The sequence below is a fragment of the Saccopteryx leptura genome, chromosome 8 (genome assembly GCF_036850995.1).
Source record: "Saccopteryx leptura isolate mSacLep1 chromosome 8, mSacLep1_pri_phased_curated, whole genome shotgun sequence".
Classification (NCBI taxonomy): domain Eukaryota; kingdom Metazoa; phylum Chordata; class Mammalia; order Chiroptera; family Emballonuridae; genus Saccopteryx; species Saccopteryx leptura.
Window position 1 is genome coordinate 28,223,262 of NC_089510.1, and position 19,705 is coordinate 28,242,966.

Sequence of the window (19,705 nt, forward strand, 5' to 3'; positions counted from 1 at the left end):
TTGAAGAAAATTATGGATATAGAATGTCTGGGGTGGTTTTTTTTTTTTTTGAGAAGGTTTAATCATACAATCTGTTTAGACTAATTTTTTTCCCTTGTTAACACTAGGGAATAAATGTGCAATTAGTTTATTTTTCCTGGATGTGCTTTCATTGAGTAGGAAATCATGCTAAAATTATTGGACCTAATTATTAACTGAGCCAACCATTTTTACTTTCTTTCAAAATGTTAATACAACTACATTCCAACTGCGGCTGTTCTTTTAAGTAAAACATGGAGGAGTCTACTCAAAACTTTCCTTAAAGTGACAGTGAATACAAACTGAGGCTTTAGCTAAACTAAGTTTCCTGGGTGGCATCTGATATATAGAATTTTTTCATATTTGTTATGGTTCTTAGAGAATGTTTAAGTGTTCAAATAGATGCATGTGGAAATACAAAAACCATTTTTACTTCACTAGGTAGTAATTCTCATGACTGTGTTTCTTTGGTTTCCTTTTGACCTAGTTCTGCAGCCTGTTACCTTTACAATTGATCTGCCAGAGACAACAATAGGTAATGGTTTTCCCATATCGACCAATTCTAATTGTTCCTTTTTTTTTTTTTTTTGCACAATCAGGATTATAGGTCTTAAACGATAATACTGAAACATCATCTCTTCTCAAACTTTTTCATCATTTCATTCTCCTTATTACTCTTTCCAAGATAGAAATGGTTTCACTGTTGTAAAAGCTTTGCTATGAAGACCAACTTAAGACAGCTCATTAGCAAGTCCATCCTCACCTACCTCATTTTATCTCCATGTTCAAAATGATTCCGCCTTACTCACGCCCATCTGGTTAACATTTTCTGCTGGTTTAGTGGTTCTCAGCTGTAGTGCTAATGACACACTAGCAAGTTGTGAAAGACACTGGCAAGTAATGATCATTCATGTTGGTCAAAATACTGAAATTTGCCAATAGTTCATTTGAAGAGGTAAAAGAGCAAACCCAACTTGCTGATATGCTCGCTTATTTTGTAATCCTATGTTTTGTCTGGTGGGAGAGCTACAGCTGACAGATGCAAGACCCTGTCTGGCCCATTCCCCATCTTTCCAGGTATGCTCATGGAGGGTGTCAAGCACGGAATGTCATTTATTATCTATCCTAATGGGGCAAAGAACAGTTGAGAACCGTTATTCCAATACTCTAGTCATTTCCCTCAAGGTTCTGTGTGCACTTCACTTCTCCGTGACTCAATGTTTTGCCTTTTTAGTTTCAAATGAAGGAATCTCATGTAATATTCTGGTCTGGTGCTGGCCTTTGAATGCAGAGACTGAAAAGCTTGGTGCTTATCTTTTGCAGCTCCTTTAGAGACCCGAGGAAACCCTTTCATTCCTATGATTTCACCAAGTCCTAGTCAAGAGGAACTACAAACTACTCTGGGTAAATTTTGTTTTGATATTTCAGTCCAGTAAGGACCTGCCTTTGAGGGGTTGCCCTCAAAGAAGCCATGTGCACGTCTGTTTTCATGGGTTGTTTCTAAGCAATAGAAGGGCTCTTTGTATCATTATACCAATCTCCATTTCACTTTATTCTTTTACATTAATTGTATATTTGTCTTAATATTCATGGTGGTTTTTAATATAAAAATGAGAATATTTTAAAGCATCTTGACAAGATTTCAAGTATTTTAAAAAGCAAAATGTTTCCAAAGTATATCAATGCTGTATTTTTTGTACTGTTTTTTCTGTATTTGTTACTGCACCTGGGAAGAACACTTGCATTTAACAGTTATTACTAGCTTACTAAGACAGTGCTAAGCAATGGGAGTTTCAAAATAAATCTGTTTTCAAGGAGTTCTTCTCTCAGAGAGCTTGTCATCCAATATGAATACAGGATTTAGTAACAGTGATGCTTTCTGAGTGCCACCCAGTATATTACATGTATTTTTCTTTCTAACTTAAGCCACATAACAACATCATGAGGTAGGTTCTATTATTTGCCCCATTTCTGAGATTAGAAAATTGAAGAAGAAAGAGATTTAAATTTTTGGCCAAATCCCACGGAGCCAGGTTGGAGCCCACACACTCAGTTACCAAAGCTCCTGGGATTCACCCCAGTGTTATACTTTACAATGCGTGTGACAGAGAAAGGCAACTTGCCTTACAAGCAAGCTATCTGCATGCATCAGGGAAGCCTTCATAAGAGAAGTGACATTTACACTGGGTTTTCAGGTTGGAGTGAAAGTTGAAGTTTAAGGTGCAAAGGTCCTTTCAGGTTAATGACAGTTGGGACTGGGGCACAGGGCAGAGACTGGCGTCCAGAATAATCTGATGAGCATGCAGGTCACCTGGAGAAATGTGGCTGGATGAGTCAGCACAGTTGTTTGGGATGAGCTGGCCATCCGTTTAAGTTCATCATGTGGGAAGTCCCAGTTTGTCTGACTCCTGGCTGAAAATGAACCAGGAAACAAGTGTTCTCAGCTCGTGATGTTTGGCTCCTCTGCCCCAGTTTATGCTACATCACACACGGCTGTGTTTAGATTAATGACTTTATTTTCCTCCCTTCATCTCCTTTCAAATAAATCCATTCTTTGTGTGTCTGCTGAAATGAAGTACGGACCACATTTTTTTTTAATTTTTATTTATTTATTCATTTTAGAGAAGAGAGACAGAGAGAAAGATAGAGAGAGAAGTGGGGGAGGAGCAGGAAGCATCAACTCCCATATGTGCCTTGACCAGGCAAGCCCAGGGCTTTGAACTGGCGACCTCAGCATTCCAGGTCGACACTTTATCCACTGCGCTACCACAGGACCACATTTTTTAAAAAAGTTTTTTTTTGGAGAAAAAATTCAAAACTGAAAGAGCAAATATACCCCGATTACCAAATATTCATCCATTATTGTCTTGGCCCAGAGGGTCAGCATCACCCATGATGGTAAAATTAAAAGTACTTTCAAGATCCATTGCCATACATGCAAATTATCTAACTCCTATTCCCTGTTTGTTTTGGGTTTTTTTATGTAACTTGGTTTATTGAAGCAAGAACCATCACCTACAATTTGTTTCAAGTATTTCTCTTATGAGCTGAATCCAGATCATAATGCAGAGCAGGAAAAAAAAAAAAGACAATATATTATTTGCACAAAGTATTTCCTTGAAGACAGTATGAACCAAAGTGAACAACATAATTTCCTATGTCTTCATGATGTTGTAATGAATCCAATATAATACACAGGGTGAAAGTATGATATTATCATTTTGGGGGGGAAGGGGTCAGGAGAAATGTATCTATCAATAAACAAAAACTTTGCTTTTCACATAAGGAAAATAAAAATCACTTGTTCTTATATGATGTAAATATACATCTTTTCATCTGATCTATCTCTTTTCCAGCTCACCTAAATAACTTGCGGAATTTATGGAAATAGGAAAAAAATATGAAGGCAGTTAGGAGGCACATCCAAGTATAACGATCTCTAATATCATGAAACAATGATTCTAAGCTAAAAGATTTTGGAAATCTTTTTAAAAACCATTAAAATATTTGGCTCAAGAAGATAGAAAAATATAATAAATGCGAGTTATTAAAATGTACCATTAACTTTGAATTATTATGATTACTGAGCATCCTTATAAATGTGATTTACCCTCTTATTATCACTTGGGGCAGTAAAGAGTGGTTGTGTTTGACACGTTCGTAATAATAATTATTTAAAGCAAGACATCTGACTGTGCTTTTCCTCAGCAGAAACAGACCAATCCACCCAAGGATTCTTCACAACTAAGATTCCACAAACAACTGAATTGACAAAGACGACTCAGGGTAATACTATTTCCCCATCTCTGGATGGTAACTTCACTTCCTTCACTTTTTAATTAGGAAATAAAATTTCTTTACAAAACGTCATTTCTCATCGGAATGAATTACTTGATTCTTTTTCACCTCATAGGTGCAGAACATCAGCCCAAAGTGAATATATATCCGTATGACTCTCAGTTGAATGTAGGAAAGCCAAGTTTTTCAGTTACAGCTTTGCTGCTGATAACTAACAATGAAAGCTCCTTTTTATTTCTTGATTGACCTTCATTTACCTCATTTTCTACCTCTAATTAAAGAACCTGTATTACCTTCCCTCCATCTCTTTCTCTCCATTTTCTCCACGTCTCATCTCTTCAACTTAATGAACTCATTGATATTGTGACCTGAGGAAGGAAATTAGTGAAGAAAAAAAAAAATTCGTTTTTAAAGATGAATTATTTTTATTTTTATTTTTATTTATTTATTCATTTTTTAGAGAGGAAGGGAGAGACAGAGAAAGAGAGAGAGAGAGAGAGAGAGAGGAGACAGAGAGAAAGAAGGGAGGGAGGAGCTGGAAGCATCAACTCCCATATGTGCCTTGACCAGGCAAGCCCAGGGTTTCGAACTGGCGACCTCAGCATTTCCAGGTCGATGCTTTATCCACTGCACCACCACAAGTCAGGCCTAAAGATGAATTAATATTTATATTTCCCAGGAAGTTTTCTCTGGAATGTCCTTCTTTAATTTCCTCCTCTCCACATTTTGGGAAGTAAATTCTTCTACACAAACCTCTGTCTCATCTTCATGCTCTCAGAGGATATTTTTATTAATCCCACCTGGGTGATAACTGTTGTGGATTTCCAGTATTTTCACGCTTTCTTTCTTTATTTTCCAAATTACCCCTTTTTGCCTATTTCTGCCTTTTTCATATGGAAGGAAGCCCAAAAAACAAAAGCAAACATTTTTTAAGGAGTTGGAAGATAAATTGATTTTATTTATCATCAGTTATAATTTGGGGGGGGGGGGGGTTGTGAAAGAAATTTGAAATAATAAGAGGATATGATAACAATAAAAGAAATCTAATTTTACAGTTTATATTTTATAGTAAATAGAGCAGTACTTATTAAATAAATGTGATGAACACTATGACAGAATAGTTCTTGTAAAATTTCTAAATTTATCTACGTGTTTGGTTTAATTTTTATTATGTTTTAAATGTTTATTACTTTATTATCTGTTTATTAACTTTTTATTATAAATCCGGACAGAAGCCGAATACATGACAGCCCTCCCAAATTTTCATTCATAACAGATGTTTAATCATGTTACATCCATACTCCACCCTCATTTTTGTATGTTTTTTTTTTTAATGTTTTTGCAAACCTCTTTAATGTCTGGCTTAATAGAAGATAGCTGGAATTTTATAATCAAACATTAATTTTTTGCAGCAAAATCTATATATACTTACAATAAACAGGACATATTAAAACTATTCATCTCAGGTTGTGTTGCCAAATAAGAAGTTTTCGGCTTTTTAGAGTTTTATAGATTGCAAAATTGAGGATAAATGATCAGGGCTGTTCTTTTTTTTGTTTTTGCATTTTCTTACTTTAATGGAAATATCAGTATTATGTCACCATGACCAGTGTATGTGAAATTTTTATCAAATTCCTTCTAGAGTATGGTTTTGTTAAATAAAAGTTTCACAGTTGATTAGATGTATATCCAGGGTCTGATATCATTCTATGAATTGTCTTGACATATTTATATAATATACGATATTTTAATTATTTTATCTTCTGAGACTCTTTAGCTTAAGCCTCAACTGCACCACAATAGCATTCACTCTTTTCTAGACTTCCCAAGGACCTTGAGAGTGGGCTCACCACAGATTCATTTGCATGAGGTGACAAAGGACAACCTAGGAAAGGGCCCATCTTAGGGATAAAGGTAGCATCCACAACCTGGCCCAGCCTAATAGCCCTGCTTGGGAGTAGAGGGCCAACTTTAGTAAAGGCATGCTGTGTGTCACTAGGAGCGTCTTTGGCACAGTCCTCATGAACGTGTGCCTGAGCTCTGTAGAAGAGAAGGCCAATCAACTGTTGTGTTTTTGATGTGCTGTGGCATGTTTTGCTTGTAACATTGAACATTAGGAGCATAAGACAGAACACAGCAATTAGATGTAGATGCTGTAGGGGTGAAATTGTTCCTTGTGATCTTTGCACTCTACCCATGCACATATGGTGACCCTCCAAGTCCCTCAATGATAGAGCCCAAGTGCCCCGAAAAACCCACACCTCTTCCCTGTGGCCCCCTTGCTGTGGCCCCCGCTGAATACTGAGAGAGTTCCCTGAGGCACGCTGCAACCCTGAAAGACTCAGACTCTTCTGCTCAACCCTGCTCATCCCAACCCATAGAAGAAAACTACTTTTAACAGGGGAGTGTGGAAAATATTTTAATTATTTTACTCCTTCCAGACCCCTGATACTTACCCCACTCAGGGAAAGCTGAACATTCCTTCCCTCTCCCTGTGTGCGCAGAACATGCATATTCAAGGTGTCTCTCCTGTAATCCCTGTTGGTTTAGTATGGATGTGATTTTTTTTATAAAACTACACAGATAGGAAACCATCTTTTAATCTTAATTTTATTATTGGTTACCAAAAAATTACATTAAGATAATACTTACCCAATCCCATTGTCACAAATCTCTTTTGTTTGTTTGTGGGGTTTTTTTAGTTTAAAATGGAAAACCTAGAATAGCTTTCTCAAGGCTATGTCTATTTGGTGATGAGCTATATGAATAATTCACAGCTTAAATTATATTTCAGATATTTTATAAAAATTCTTTCTAGGTTTAAGTAGAGACTGTGGAAAAGTAAATAATTCTGATCCTGTGGCTTTGAAATAATGAATATAGTGCTGATTATTTTTGTGTTCAGCTTTAAGTCTCTTTCCTAAAGTTTTAAAATTTATATTTTTTTTCTAAAATGAGGCTAAGAAGACATGATTATTGTAACTCTTTAAGGGAAGGTAATCTAACATAGGGTAAATTAACATGAAAAGCTGAAATATGCTGTCAAAGAATCTTATCACTCTCAGAGAAAATAAACCGTTAGCTAATCATCATCACGCACTTTAGGGTATAGGAGAATTTATATTTTATAACACCAGTACCTCTGTTCATGCTAGTTATTATAGTTTGAAAAACCCACACTGCATCTGCAGAGAATTTCAATTCAGTACATGTCTGCTGACTCAGCCTGAAGTATGGCACGATTCTGCTCATCAGTCTTCACATTGTAAAGCTTATAAATTAAGCTACATTATAATCTGTTTTGCAGGTATATATTTTTTTAACCTGTTAGCAAGGCATTGCTGATTTATGGTTACATAAATACTAACTCAAAATGTGAACAAAACCGATGTAAAAATGCAATGTACTTACAAATCTGCAAGAACATTTCTCTCCAGTCTTAGCTAAAGCATTAACAAGACAGCGGGAGTCAGGAGGCAGTGCGCTGTGTGGAGGAGGCAGAGGCAGGAAGGGGAGCATGGACCAATTCCAGGACGAGTGCACACTTTAACACCTGAAGAAGCAAAAATATTTCAGATGAGTTCCTCATGAATTTGCCTGTTGACAGTGGTCATTCATTTTTTTAATTCATTCAACAAGTCTTCAGTAGGAGTCCTCACTGGGCCAGGCCCTGGATTACAGGAGCAGGAAATGACGAGTTTGACGGGTTGGTCCCAGAGCTTGTCTGAGTTCTTGCTCCTTGCTCTCCCCTTCTTAATGGGAAGGACACCAGAGGTTATTTTATCTCATCCTAAAGCTGTAATAGATGGCACTAAGTGAGTATTTATTCATTTCAGGGTTCTTGAGTTAAGACATTTTGATACAGATCATGTTTTTACCCTTCTTACCTATCTTGAAACATTTCAATTTTTTGCCTTTAACGTTTCTTGTCTTTTTTGGCAAAATCATGTTTCACAGTGACCACCTAACTGAGTGGTGTGAATGGATGAATAAATGAATGGGTAAATGGATAGATGGATAAATGAATACATGGATGATGAATGGATAGCTGACTGCCTTATATGTTTACCATGTTAAGCAAACATCTGGTAAAATAAATGCCCTTGAAACACATGGACTAAATAATGACATTCTTAACACATATTAGAAATGACCTACCTCATTCTTACAATGTACATCTTTAATATCCAGTCATGAATGTTTTCACTTGTTTTATTTTCCTTTAGCATCAATGCTATCATGCATAATTGGAGGTTGCAGAACGTCCTGTCTACTGCCATGCAAAGTATACAAGTTGTTGGTCCCTAGGGTGCTAAATCTCAATTTAGTGGTCTCTAGAGTATTGGATATTAAACATGAAGCATTTCCTCTGTTTCAGCACCACACAGACTGTATACTACTCCTGTGAGGCCCAGAATACCAGACAAACCACACATCAGACATGGTAAGTTGTCTTTCTTTCTGATGACCTAAACAGTCAGCACATCTAAGAAGATATAAAATATATTTAAGCAACCAGATGTACCAAAGGAGAACTATATACTTAAAATGAAATAAAAGACATACAGAATTTCTGATCCTTGAAGTTAAGTGGAGAGGTAATGATAAAACCATGGAACTGATATGATTTGACTAAGGTTTTAAGGAGGATCAGGGTCAGAGAATATTGTGGAACTTTATCAATATAAAATTATTTTTTAAATAGTATTTGTGCATAAATCACACATGCATACACACACTCCTTCAACTTTCCATTGAAATTACAAATAGCATTAGCATTATCTACAACATATTACTTGCTTTCAAATGCCCTTATCTTTTAAGAAAAGATCATCTCTTCAGTGTAAAAAGCTCTTATTCTGGGCCAATATTTTTACTTGATTGCTTCTGATGGTAAAAAAACAAACCCATTTAACAGGTTGTAAACAGCAGCCAGAAAGTGACAATTACACATTAGAAAAGACTTTAAATTTACTATATTCTGCAAAGACTCCCTTACTGGAGCTTGTTAGGGAAGAGTTAACTGGAAGGGTTGATTTGGTCCATGTAAATCACTTCTATGCTAAAGCACACGTTGGACCAAACACTGGTATTTTCTGCCTTTTCCCCATTGTATTTCTAGAAGTCTTCTTGCATTTCTGAATTATGAAACTGGCTTGTAAATTAATGTTCTTGGTTAACATCCTCTGGGCACGTGGAAGAAAGAACCAACAATTTTTTCTATCTTGGTTTATGAAAAGTTCTTAAGTTTTAGATTAATCCTCCAAATCCTAAAGGTATTTAGGCACAGAAGTTCTTTTATAAACCAATATATCTCCATGTATCTTTTGTATTATGATAGCTGTTAAGATCTGACTATATTCAGTGTTTCTACAAAATATTGAATAGTAGCAATAATAGCTAACATTAACTGAATGTTTGCCGTGTGCACTCTTTTTTTTTTTTTTTTTTTTTTCCTTGAAGCTGGAAACAGGGAGAGACAGTCAGGCAGACTCCCGCATGCGCCGGACCGGGATCCACCCGGCACGCTCACCAGGGGCGACGCTCTGCCCACCAGGGGGCAATGCTCTGCCCCTCCGGGGCATCGCTCTGCTGCGACCAGAGCCACTCTAGCGCCTGGGGCAGAGGCCAAGGAGCCATCCCCAGCGCCCGGGCCATTCTTGCTCCAATGGAGCCTTGGCTGCGGGAGGGGAAGAGAGAGACAGAGAGGAAGGGGGGGGGGTGGAGAAGCAAATGGTCGCTTCTCCTATGTGCCCTGGCCGGGAATCGAACCCGGGTCCCCTGCACGCCAGGCCGACGCTCTACCGCTGAGCCAACCGGCCAGGGCCGCCGTGTGCACTCTTAAGTACAGTTGAGGAAGCTAAGACATGAGAAGAGCCGGGAAGATTCAAAGTCAAACAATCAGGCTTCTAACCACAATACATTTAGTGCTTTTCCTTAAAGACTCTCCCAAGCAAACGGTAAGATAGGTGACCTCTTAAAGTTTCAGTAAGGCTAAGGCTGTCAACAGAACAGGAGAGGAATTTTAATGGTTTTATTACACTTCTGTGTTCAATGATGACTTCTGCCAGAATTGTCAAGGAGCATCTGTATATGCCAAGGGTAGTCAACCTCTTTATGCCTACCGCCCACTTTTGTATCTCTGTCAGTAGTAAAAGTTTCTAACCGCCCACCGGTTCCACAGTCATGGTGACTTACAAAGTAGAGAAGTAACATTACTTTATAAAATTTATGAAGCAGAGTTACAGCAAGTTAAGGCATATAATTATTTACCAAGTACTTTATGTCGGATTTTTGCTAAGTTTGGCAGAATAAATCTTTATAAAACAACTTACTATAGTTAAATCTATCTTTTTATTTATACTTTGGTTGCTCCGCTACCACCCACCATGAAAGCTGGAACACCCACTAGTGGGCAGTAGGGGCCAGGTTGACTACCACTGGCATATGCAAAAAGACTATCAATTTATGGTTATGAATTAAATCCTTGACAAATAAATACACTTAAAGTTTTGGTTTTATATTGGCATAGGTAGTCCTGATTGTTCCTCAGTTCCCTTTTGGAATGTCTCAAGTGCTTATAAATGAAGCGAGATATTTCCCATTTTGAAATATAAATTCCTGTGCTAGGTGTTTTTTCAAGCCCAGTGATCACATCAGGGTAAAAACTTGGGTCTCTATTTCCAAATTCAAGCCTATGACTTTTATACCAGCTTTGTGGTTTCTATATTCTGAACAATAATTTTGCGTAAGATATCATTTTTTTATTGCCTGGTTAAATGATTTACAGTTCTCTAGGAAGTTATGTTTTCCTTGGCTATACAATTTTATAAGAAAGTGCCTGAACTATTTCTTTCCTACTTTGTTGTAGTTCTGAATAAAACAACTATGAGACCCAACAGAACCAAAACTAACGGGACACCCAAAGGGAATGGAATGGGAACAGGTAATAATAACAAATTTATTTCCTTTTGATGCTATCAAAACTATAAATGTTTTCATTCAATTTTTTATAATTTTGTTGAATTTTCACTTCAATTTTTTTTATTTTACCAGTTTTGGAAGTTCTTTGCATATCAGGAATTGAACATTGTAATTAATGCATTCCAAAATCAAAACTTCAAATGTCTCTGAAAACATTAAAGAAGAATTTCTCATTTTTCTAAATCCAGTCCACTAACGTTAGCTATCATACACATCTTGATTGTTTAAAAGATCCTGATTAAATATGAGTTGTTGAATTAAAATGTTAAAACAGCTGTTTCCCTTAATTTCAAAACATTTTCCATAGACAGGCTTGGTCTTTGAAACTTAAATTACTTGGTTTTCAAGTTTTAATTTCACAAATACCATTATGATCTTTTAAAAGACTTAAGTATGTTAGAAATCTGGAATGCAATATTTAAATAAGAGGAATTGGTAGTTGATCACCCTTGTTGTTTCTAAGTCATTCAGCTTAATTAAATAACATTGTCTTAATGTAGTCAGATCTGTGGGAGTAGACATCATACAGACACCTAGGACACCAATCTGATAAAAGTTCAAACACCCAACTCACTAAGTAGATATATGATAGTTTTGATGACTTAACATGGGATTACATCATTCCCTTGCAATATTTTTTAAATAGTACAAAATTTGTGCTTACTTATGTAAAAAAAAAGCATGAAAATTAGACTTTATTTAATGATATATATTTAATTAACCCTGCTGGTATTCTAATGAGAAAGAGATGTGAATAATACCTGAAGATATTCAGTATAAAAATTATTTAGATTTATTTTAGAATGTCTTTTTTAGTACTAGGTTATTAGAGCCTCTGAAGTTCTAGGAATTCATTTCCCTTCAAAGCAAGTAATAAGACAACTGCTATAAATTCCTCACTTATGAAAAGCAAGAAAGAATTCTGATATCTTTTTGTGCTCGGCTGCTCCTTTTATTCTTCCCAACTGTGGAATTAGGCAATGAATAGTTTCTCAAACTGTCATAAACAATTTGGCTCTAAACAGAGCCAACTTCTCAATATTCAAAGTAATTCCCTCAAGTTTGTCTAAGTAAAAATAGAAGAAAGAATTTATATCAACAAAGCAAATCAAAGAACAACTAGTTATGACTAAACTTGAAAGCCTTTAACCTTCAGAATGCTCAAACCTTAATTCTCACTAGGAAAATTGTTTTTCGGAGGACAAACAGAGATTCATTATAGTTTATTTTATCAGCAATATAAACATTTTTTTCCAGGGCCACTTGTAACACATCTTGTGTAGATGAAATCAACCATGTAAAAATAACTCGTTTAACTTAGCCTTGGATGATCTCTTATCAGAGTTTGTTTCAATTGATTTAGTTGGTTGCTGGTAGAAGGGGACTGGTGGGCACAAATAGACAAAGATGAGCTCACTCTTTCCTCTATCCTTGCTCTCCCTCCACCCCCAATAAGACTGTGTTGCACCTCTTCTATGTACTAATGTCTGTCTATTGGGATTTCCCTTCAGGGAAAAGGTTGCTGCTCACCTGCAGGGAGTGAGATCAGCAGATAGCATCCAACTCTCAGCTCCTTCTGAGTCAGCCCCTCAAGATCTGGGTGGTACATTTCGATGTTGACCACAATAACGTATAATAACCAAATGACATTTACCTCAGGAAGACAAGGTTGGCTCCACATTCAAGCAAATTAGTGTAATTTGCTTCATTAACAGAGCAAAAGAGAAAAATTATGCGATCATCTCAATAAATACAAAAACACAACCATTAGACAAACTTCAAAACTCATTCATAATGAAAACTCTTGGAAAACTAGGACCAGAAAGAATTTTTCTCTTTCATAACAGGCATCTGTGAAAAACCTTTTCATATCAGAAGTGAAAGTCAATATATTTTTCTCCTAATATCAAGAACACAAGCAAGAATTCCCATTTTTACCACTTCTGTAGAAAATAGTAGTGGAGTGTGTAACAAATTCAATAAGGCAAGAAAAAAAGTAAATAGTATAAAAATTTGGAATCACAGGTGACATTATTTAGCATCTTATAAAAGGAAAATTGAACAGCTCTCAGACTATTTGCCTAGGGAATAATGTTTTTAAAAATTGATTTAAAAATATTTAAAATATATTTTCTGCACATTATAGATTTACATAAAATAATCTTTCTTTGATTTTGCATAATTTTGATATGATTTGTTTACAGAAATATAGATACATTAAATTTATTTAATTCTCTGACCCAGTCCCATTTGCTCATCCACACTCACTTCTAACCTCCATTGAGTCTTAGAGACGGCACTTCTTATTTAATTAATTAATTAACTAATTAAATGGGAGATGGGGAAGCAGAGAGACAGACTCCTGCATGCACCCCCTACAGGGATCCATCTGGCAAGCCCTCTATGGGGCAATGCTCTGACCATCTACAACTGCTCTGTTGCTTGGCAACTAAGGTACTTTGGCACCTGAGGCAAGGCCATGGAGTCATCCTCAGTGCCCAGGGCCAACTTTGCTCAAACCTTTCAAGCCTTGGCTGTGAGAGGGGAAGAGAGAAAGAGAGAAAGGGAGAAAGGGAGAGAGAGAGAGAGAGAGAGAGAGAGAGAAGTGGAAGGGAAGGGGTAGAAAACCAGATGGTCACTTCTCCTGTGTGCTCTGACCAGGAACCTGGTACTTCCACATGCCAGGCCTATGCTCTACTTCTGAGCCAACTGGCCAGGGCCAAGACAAAATTTCTGTGTCAACTGATTCCTTATCCAACTTTGATATCTTGCTCAGAATATTTATCTTTATCATTCATCACACATTCATTTTTCTATTGTTTTTCTTGCTGAAGTTTTCAGCCCAGATACTTTAAAATAAAAAAAAAATCAGCTGATACGTGTTTAAGATATATAAAACATATTCTTCATAGTCTCTTAAGGTTGTGCCCTTGGAAGACTAAAGAAGAGTCTAAGGCCTTAAAACTATCAACCTTTGATTATTTGGGCCTCTGTAAAAATTTTGCAATGATTTCATAAACCACAGAAATCTTTAAACCATCTTGAGCCAAGTGTCTTATTTCATAACATTATTACAGATATCTGTCCTACTTTATGTGCATTCCATACCTAGATGCATAAATACACTGCTCACAAAAATTAGGGGATCAGGGAACGTGCAGATTCTCCAGGACCTTCAGCCTTTTCTATAGTGCATTTTCACCAATGAAATAAAAGTTTTGCATCTCATTTGCATGATTCAAGAACTTTCTTTGACTTGTTATTTGCTTTTCTGATGATCTTGTTTAATAAAAAAAAATCAAATGCTTATTTTTTTATTGCTTCATATTCATTTTGAAATATCCCCTAATTTTTGTGAGCAGTATATTCTTCTACCTCAAAGTTAGAAAGTAGCCTATAAGAAATTGAGGTTTTAAGTAGGTCATTGTTCGAGCACCTTTTTTCGTGGTTTCTAGAACTGTGTTTCAGCTTAACTGATGTGTTCTACATATTCTAACCAACTTGAGATCTGACTTCAGAGATGCGACAAGCATGCACCAGATCAGGGAATCACATAAACTACAGTCTCACAGGCCAAATCCAGCTGGCCGTTTACTTTTGTAAATAAAGAGTTATTAAAACATAGCCTGCTTTCACAATACAATAGCAGAGTTGAATAGTTGTGACAGAGATGGATGGCCCAGAAAGCTGAAAATATTCACTAACCCTTGACAAAAAGTTTGCCAACCTTATGTTAAACAGTCACTCGACTTTCTCCCCATAGAAGAAAGCTGCTGAGTTGTGCAACTATTATTTCATTCAACCAACATGTATTGAAGGCCCATTATGTGCCAGGCGGAGTGTAGTTTGGAAACCACCCTGGCAGGCGTGGTTTGGCATACAGGTTCAGTACCTGAGCCCTGACTCCCTTCCCCACATCCCAGTGGGTTGCTCTTCACAGCCCCCACCTGCAGTGTGTGTGACAGTCAGAACCCCGACTCCTGGATGGGAAATGTGTTCGAACTGTAGCTCAGTCTTCCAGTCTGCTGGCTCATCAGCCCTGACTTGTTAGCTCACTGCTAAGGTTTGGAGACAAGGGTGAGGAGAGCAATTATCTATAAATACCACCCCGTTTTGGTTACAGAAAATAGAGTCTGATACATTTGGAAATTGATGCTCAGTTTATCGTGTTTCTTTACAAAGTTATTCGTTGCCATGGTTAAAAATACCTGAATCACTATTTCATTTTTGACCATAAATTCCTAAGAGGTGAACTACGTAAACTTGGAAATATCTGGAGAGCTCCCATCTGGCCACAGGGGGCTCACGGTGAGGCTCAGCTTCTGTTGGCGCTTCCAAAGCCAGCTCCACACTTTAGAAAATACACGAGGATTGACCTTGCCCGAGGGAGAAAGAATTCAGGTCACGGCCCAGGCCAGACTGGCTGATTGTGTGCCAGTTACTGAGGACTTTTTTCCTGCGGTATCTCTCTCGCTGGCTTCCTCCTTTCCCTCCCATTTCCTCTCTGTAGCCTTCACCCGCTTTCCTCTGTTTCGGGGCAACGGGAGGTCTCCGGTCTCCAGCTCAGCACGCAGGCTGCTGTCTGGCTCACACGCAGACTGTGGCTCGGTGGAGGCAAGGCCAGAACTGGAGTTCGGTCTGCTGTCCCCAGTCCAGTGCTCTTCCCCTGAGCCCCGTGGCTGCCTTTTAGAGGGCTTTGACCGGCGTTCTTATTTACCACCCGTTTTTATCTGTTTTACAGGCTAGCGAAAGTCCAGTTTATCGGCTGATACTTGACTGATTTGGGGAATTTACATTTGAGGATCATAACAGTATAATGCTTCCGTCTCTACCCTATACAGAAAGTAATACAAAATGGCTGGTTTCTGCTGATTTCTCCCTTAATTAGAAAAGAAGCCAGGGGAGTTTATATCTATGGTCTTAGTCATGAAGTCATCCTGCATAATTTTGGATTCTCTCCCATATCTGCATTTCACCAGCCCATGGCTTGCTAGGTCTGGCATGTGCCTGGTGGGCTCCACTGTCAGCCTTGTGTTATGTTATTCTGGGCTCCACACACTAGTGGCATAGCTGGATGATACACGCATGCCAGTCGTGGCCATTTAATCCTTACTCAGTGGTGGCACTTCAACCCTCAAAGTAGTACGAATGTTCGTGTACATCCTCATTCAAAAGGTTAGCAAAAAGCTCACTACTCAAAGGGTTAAACCACCCGAAAGACTCTAGGGCTGGTCACTTAGAGTCATTATAAGAAATGAGTGAAGGAAGAAAATGGTAAGAGGAAGACAGCACTCTGCACTTTCCCACTTAGGGCTTAAGAGCTAGGCTCAGGAGGCAGGCACATGTGGGTCTGAATCCTACCACTTGTAGCTGTGAGTCCTTGGACAAGTGCTTAATCTCCCTTTGCCTTCAATTTCCTAATCTGTGGAACCAGAGTGGTGTCTCCCACACAGCAGGCTTAGAAGGACCAAATCAGATAATGAAATGTAAGTTGCTTGCACAATGCTGAATCAAAATACTTTGATTTTTTTAAGGCTAGAAAAATTTGGAGGAAGGCTGTGAGGAAGTATACTGAAGGCACACACGGCCAGCTAGTTTTCTACAGTATATACCAGGAGTCTCCAAACTGCGGCCCCATGGGCCGCATGAGGCCCCCTGAGGCCATTTATCCGGCCCCCACCGCACTTCCGGAAGGGGCACCTCTTTCATTGGTGGTCAGTGAAAGAAGCACATTGACCATCACATTAGCCAAAAGCAGGCCCATAGTTCCCATTGAAATACTGGTCAGTTTGTTGATTTAAATTTACTTGTTCTTTATTTTAAATATTGTATTTGTTCCCATTTTGTTTTTTTACTTTAAAATAAGATATGTGCAGTGTGCATAAGGATTTGTTCATAGATTTTTTTTTTATAGTCCGGCCCTCCAACGGTCTGAGGGACAGTGAACTGGCCCCCTGTGTAAAAAGTTTGGGGACCCCTGGTACATGTTTCACCCTTGGACAATGGTGGTAAATCAAATCTCACCAAGCCAGATTATCCCAGTGACACAGATGAAGTGTTTTCCATTTCCCTGTGCCGTGCCCAGAGCAACCACCCACATGAGTCATCTCCCCGGCCGCATTACCACCGACAGTGGGCCACCGGCAGAAAACTAACGAGCCATTTGTTTTCACCATGCCTGTGCGGTTAGCCACAAAATAGTCATTGACCCAGAAACATTTTTTTTCCTACCACAAATAAGCAGCAATTAACTTTATGTCTCCACATCAATATTCACCATGATTTTATACAGTATCATTTATTTAAGCAGCAGAGAGTATATAATATAATAGGATTCATAAATTAATCGTAACCATTATTATAATATTGACAATTCTAATAATTTTAATAATATCTGTTAAAATTATAACATTAATATTAATTATAATGCTAATTTATAATATTATAGTAATTATAATTAATAATATAATTTTATAACTTAATATGGCAATATCTAATTTTTGGCAAGCAAAACTTCTGTTGTATATTTAATGAAATGTGGTTTTGGTTGTGTTTGTCTAATTAATGTACTAATTAGTATATGAATTAGATGTTCTTATTTTTTACTATGTAAATTACTATAAAATCCTGAGAGTATGGATTCTTCTTTTAGGATGAACCATTTCATCTATGTAAATATTTGCTGTTCAGTTAGAAAAACATCAGTTTATATTCCTTTTTAATGAAGCTTGTCAGCCACATCAGGGAAAATTATTTTATAATATAAAAGAATAATATGTATAATAATTTAAAAAGGATGAAACCCAAATTGGTTTTTCTACCCTTAGGATATCCACCCAAACTCTTTTCATGGGTACCTAAATGAATGGCTGAGTAATAATCACAAGATTGTGTTTGGGAAATTGAGGCGATAAAATAGCACACCAAGTAATTTGCAGGTCATTTTCTTTCAGATAGCTATTTGGAGCTCTAGGCCTGCTCAGGATTAAATTACAAACCTCAGAGGTACAGATTCAGTTTGTGGACTAAACAGGACGACAGCCAAGGACTCTCCAGAAATATCAATATTTTCAAAGTCAATCCATTAAGTATAAACCCAAACACACTGGAATTCTTTTATGGGGGGAGAGGGGTTGAAGGACAGTTTTCCAAAACCACAAAATGTACCCATGAATATTGGGAAAGAATGGCCAGTCACTGTAGATGAAACCCTCCTGGTGAGGCAGTCCCACCCAGGAGGGCAGCACAGACCACAGGGGCAATGAAGACAGAAACCACGGTCCACAATCGAACACGAACTCTTCAGAGAAAATATCCAACCGCTGAAGGGTAGCTCTTTGAATTTTTTCTATAGGGTGATGAGAGAAGCCAATTAAAACATCTAGGTACAAAATCACCAGTGTCCTTGCTCTGTAAGGAATGCACATTATCATGGACAACTCTACCAACTTTCTGTGAATAGAACATTTAGCACATAAATAACATATATTTATTCCCTTTTTCATATCTCTGCTCATAGGGGTCCAGCAAGTACCAAAGCCATGGGGTGCTGGTAGAAATGTGTCTGTGGACTCTACCCACCACACCAAGAAACCAGGTAAGGGATAAGATACTGACTCCCTTACTCAGGGCTGTGCTGGAGCATGAGCAGTAACTGCAGGACCGTCTACTGCAGCAGAACGGCGTCTGCGCAGCCGCCAAAGCACCAGAGCCGTGCTAACAGGGCACGGGGATTGGCAGAACACCGTTCCAACATCTTACATTCCGGGGCAATGAAAAGTGCTCTGGGCACAAATTAAATAGGAATGAGAACCCCTAATGGAGTACCCATTGGATAATTAGTTTGTATTATGTTCTGAGAGGGCACAACGCCCAAATTCTGACAAGTCACCGTGGTTCCAGTCTTCATTATACTCAAGTTTTGCTCTTGTGTAATTTATTACAATATCTTTTTACCTGGAATTATTTCTATTTCTAATTTACAACCATGCCCTGTATTTTAGGCCAAAATTATGTAGCTGGTGACTTGGAATACCATTGCCTTGAATAAGAACTCTGTGATTTTGAAAGGATACCGTGAACCTTACTCTGGTGTCTTAATGTCTGGGCCGCAGATCTAGATTTTTGTTGGCATCACTCACTCCCCCAACACACCCACGCACACGCGCACACACACATGCTTTCTGGTCTCCTAAGAAATACTAAAAGACGGGGGCATTTTCCTGGATTGTCAATTGTACATAAAGATTTTTGAAGTCAACATATACAAAGAAAGTGATGAATTTTTAAGCTATAACACAGACTTAAAGTAAAATTTGGGTTTAAGTAGACTGCTCCGGGCATTCTTAGCCTTACTAGCCTTTGTGCAAAGTAGATACCTCATACAATTTTTAAATGTTACTCCTTCCCTCCACCTGTTAGATGAGCCATTTACAAAAATTTACACTTCCTCTGGGCTGGAAGCTTTGCACCCGGGCTCATACGTGGGTGAGCAGAGTGGGTGTTAAACTTTGGCTGCCACTTGCCCACCTCTGGCCAGGTGCTCTTGTGCAGTGCACAACTATTCACAATGACCCTGCTCTTATTATACATGGGCTTATAGCTACTGCCATCAGGGCTCCTTTGTTTTAATTGCTTAAGTTCTGAAAGTGTTTATTTAATTATAATTACATAATAGAGTTGGGGAGGTGGAGTGGATTACCCACTAAAGGAGAAATTATACACTAACAGGCATCCCCAAACTATGGCCCGCAGGCTGCATGTGGCCCCCTGAGGCCATTTATCCGGCCCCCCGCCGCACTCCCGGAAGGGGCACCTCTTTCATTGGTGGTCAGTGAGAGGAGCACCGTATGTGGCGGCCCTCCAACGGTCTGAGGGACAGTGAACTGGCCCCCTGTGTAAAAAG

At 38.1% G+C, this 19,705-nt stretch overlaps 1 protein-coding gene across 4 annotated transcripts in view; it reads left to right on the plus strand.

Moving 5' to 3' along the window:
* The window catches only part of ABI3BP (ABI family member 3 binding protein), a 266,245-nt gene that overhangs the window by 201,468 nt on the left and 45,072 nt on the right, over window positions 1-19,705 (plus strand). For 3 of the 4 annotated variants that reach the window (XM_066348013.1, XM_066348014.1, XM_066348015.1), the window contains 6 exons: window positions 506-553; window positions 1,342-1,422; window positions 3,727-3,804; window positions 8,195-8,260; window positions 10,688-10,762; window positions 18,320-18,397. In XM_066348013.1, the coding sequence (XP_066204110.1) occupies window positions 506-553; window positions 1,342-1,422; window positions 3,727-3,804; window positions 8,195-8,260; window positions 10,688-10,762; window positions 18,320-18,397 (426 nt within the window). The remainder of the gene's footprint in view (window positions 1-505; window positions 554-1,341; window positions 1,423-3,726; window positions 3,805-8,194; window positions 8,261-10,687; window positions 10,763-18,319; window positions 18,398-19,705) is intronic. The other variant, XM_066348016.1, reaches the window with a different exon arrangement.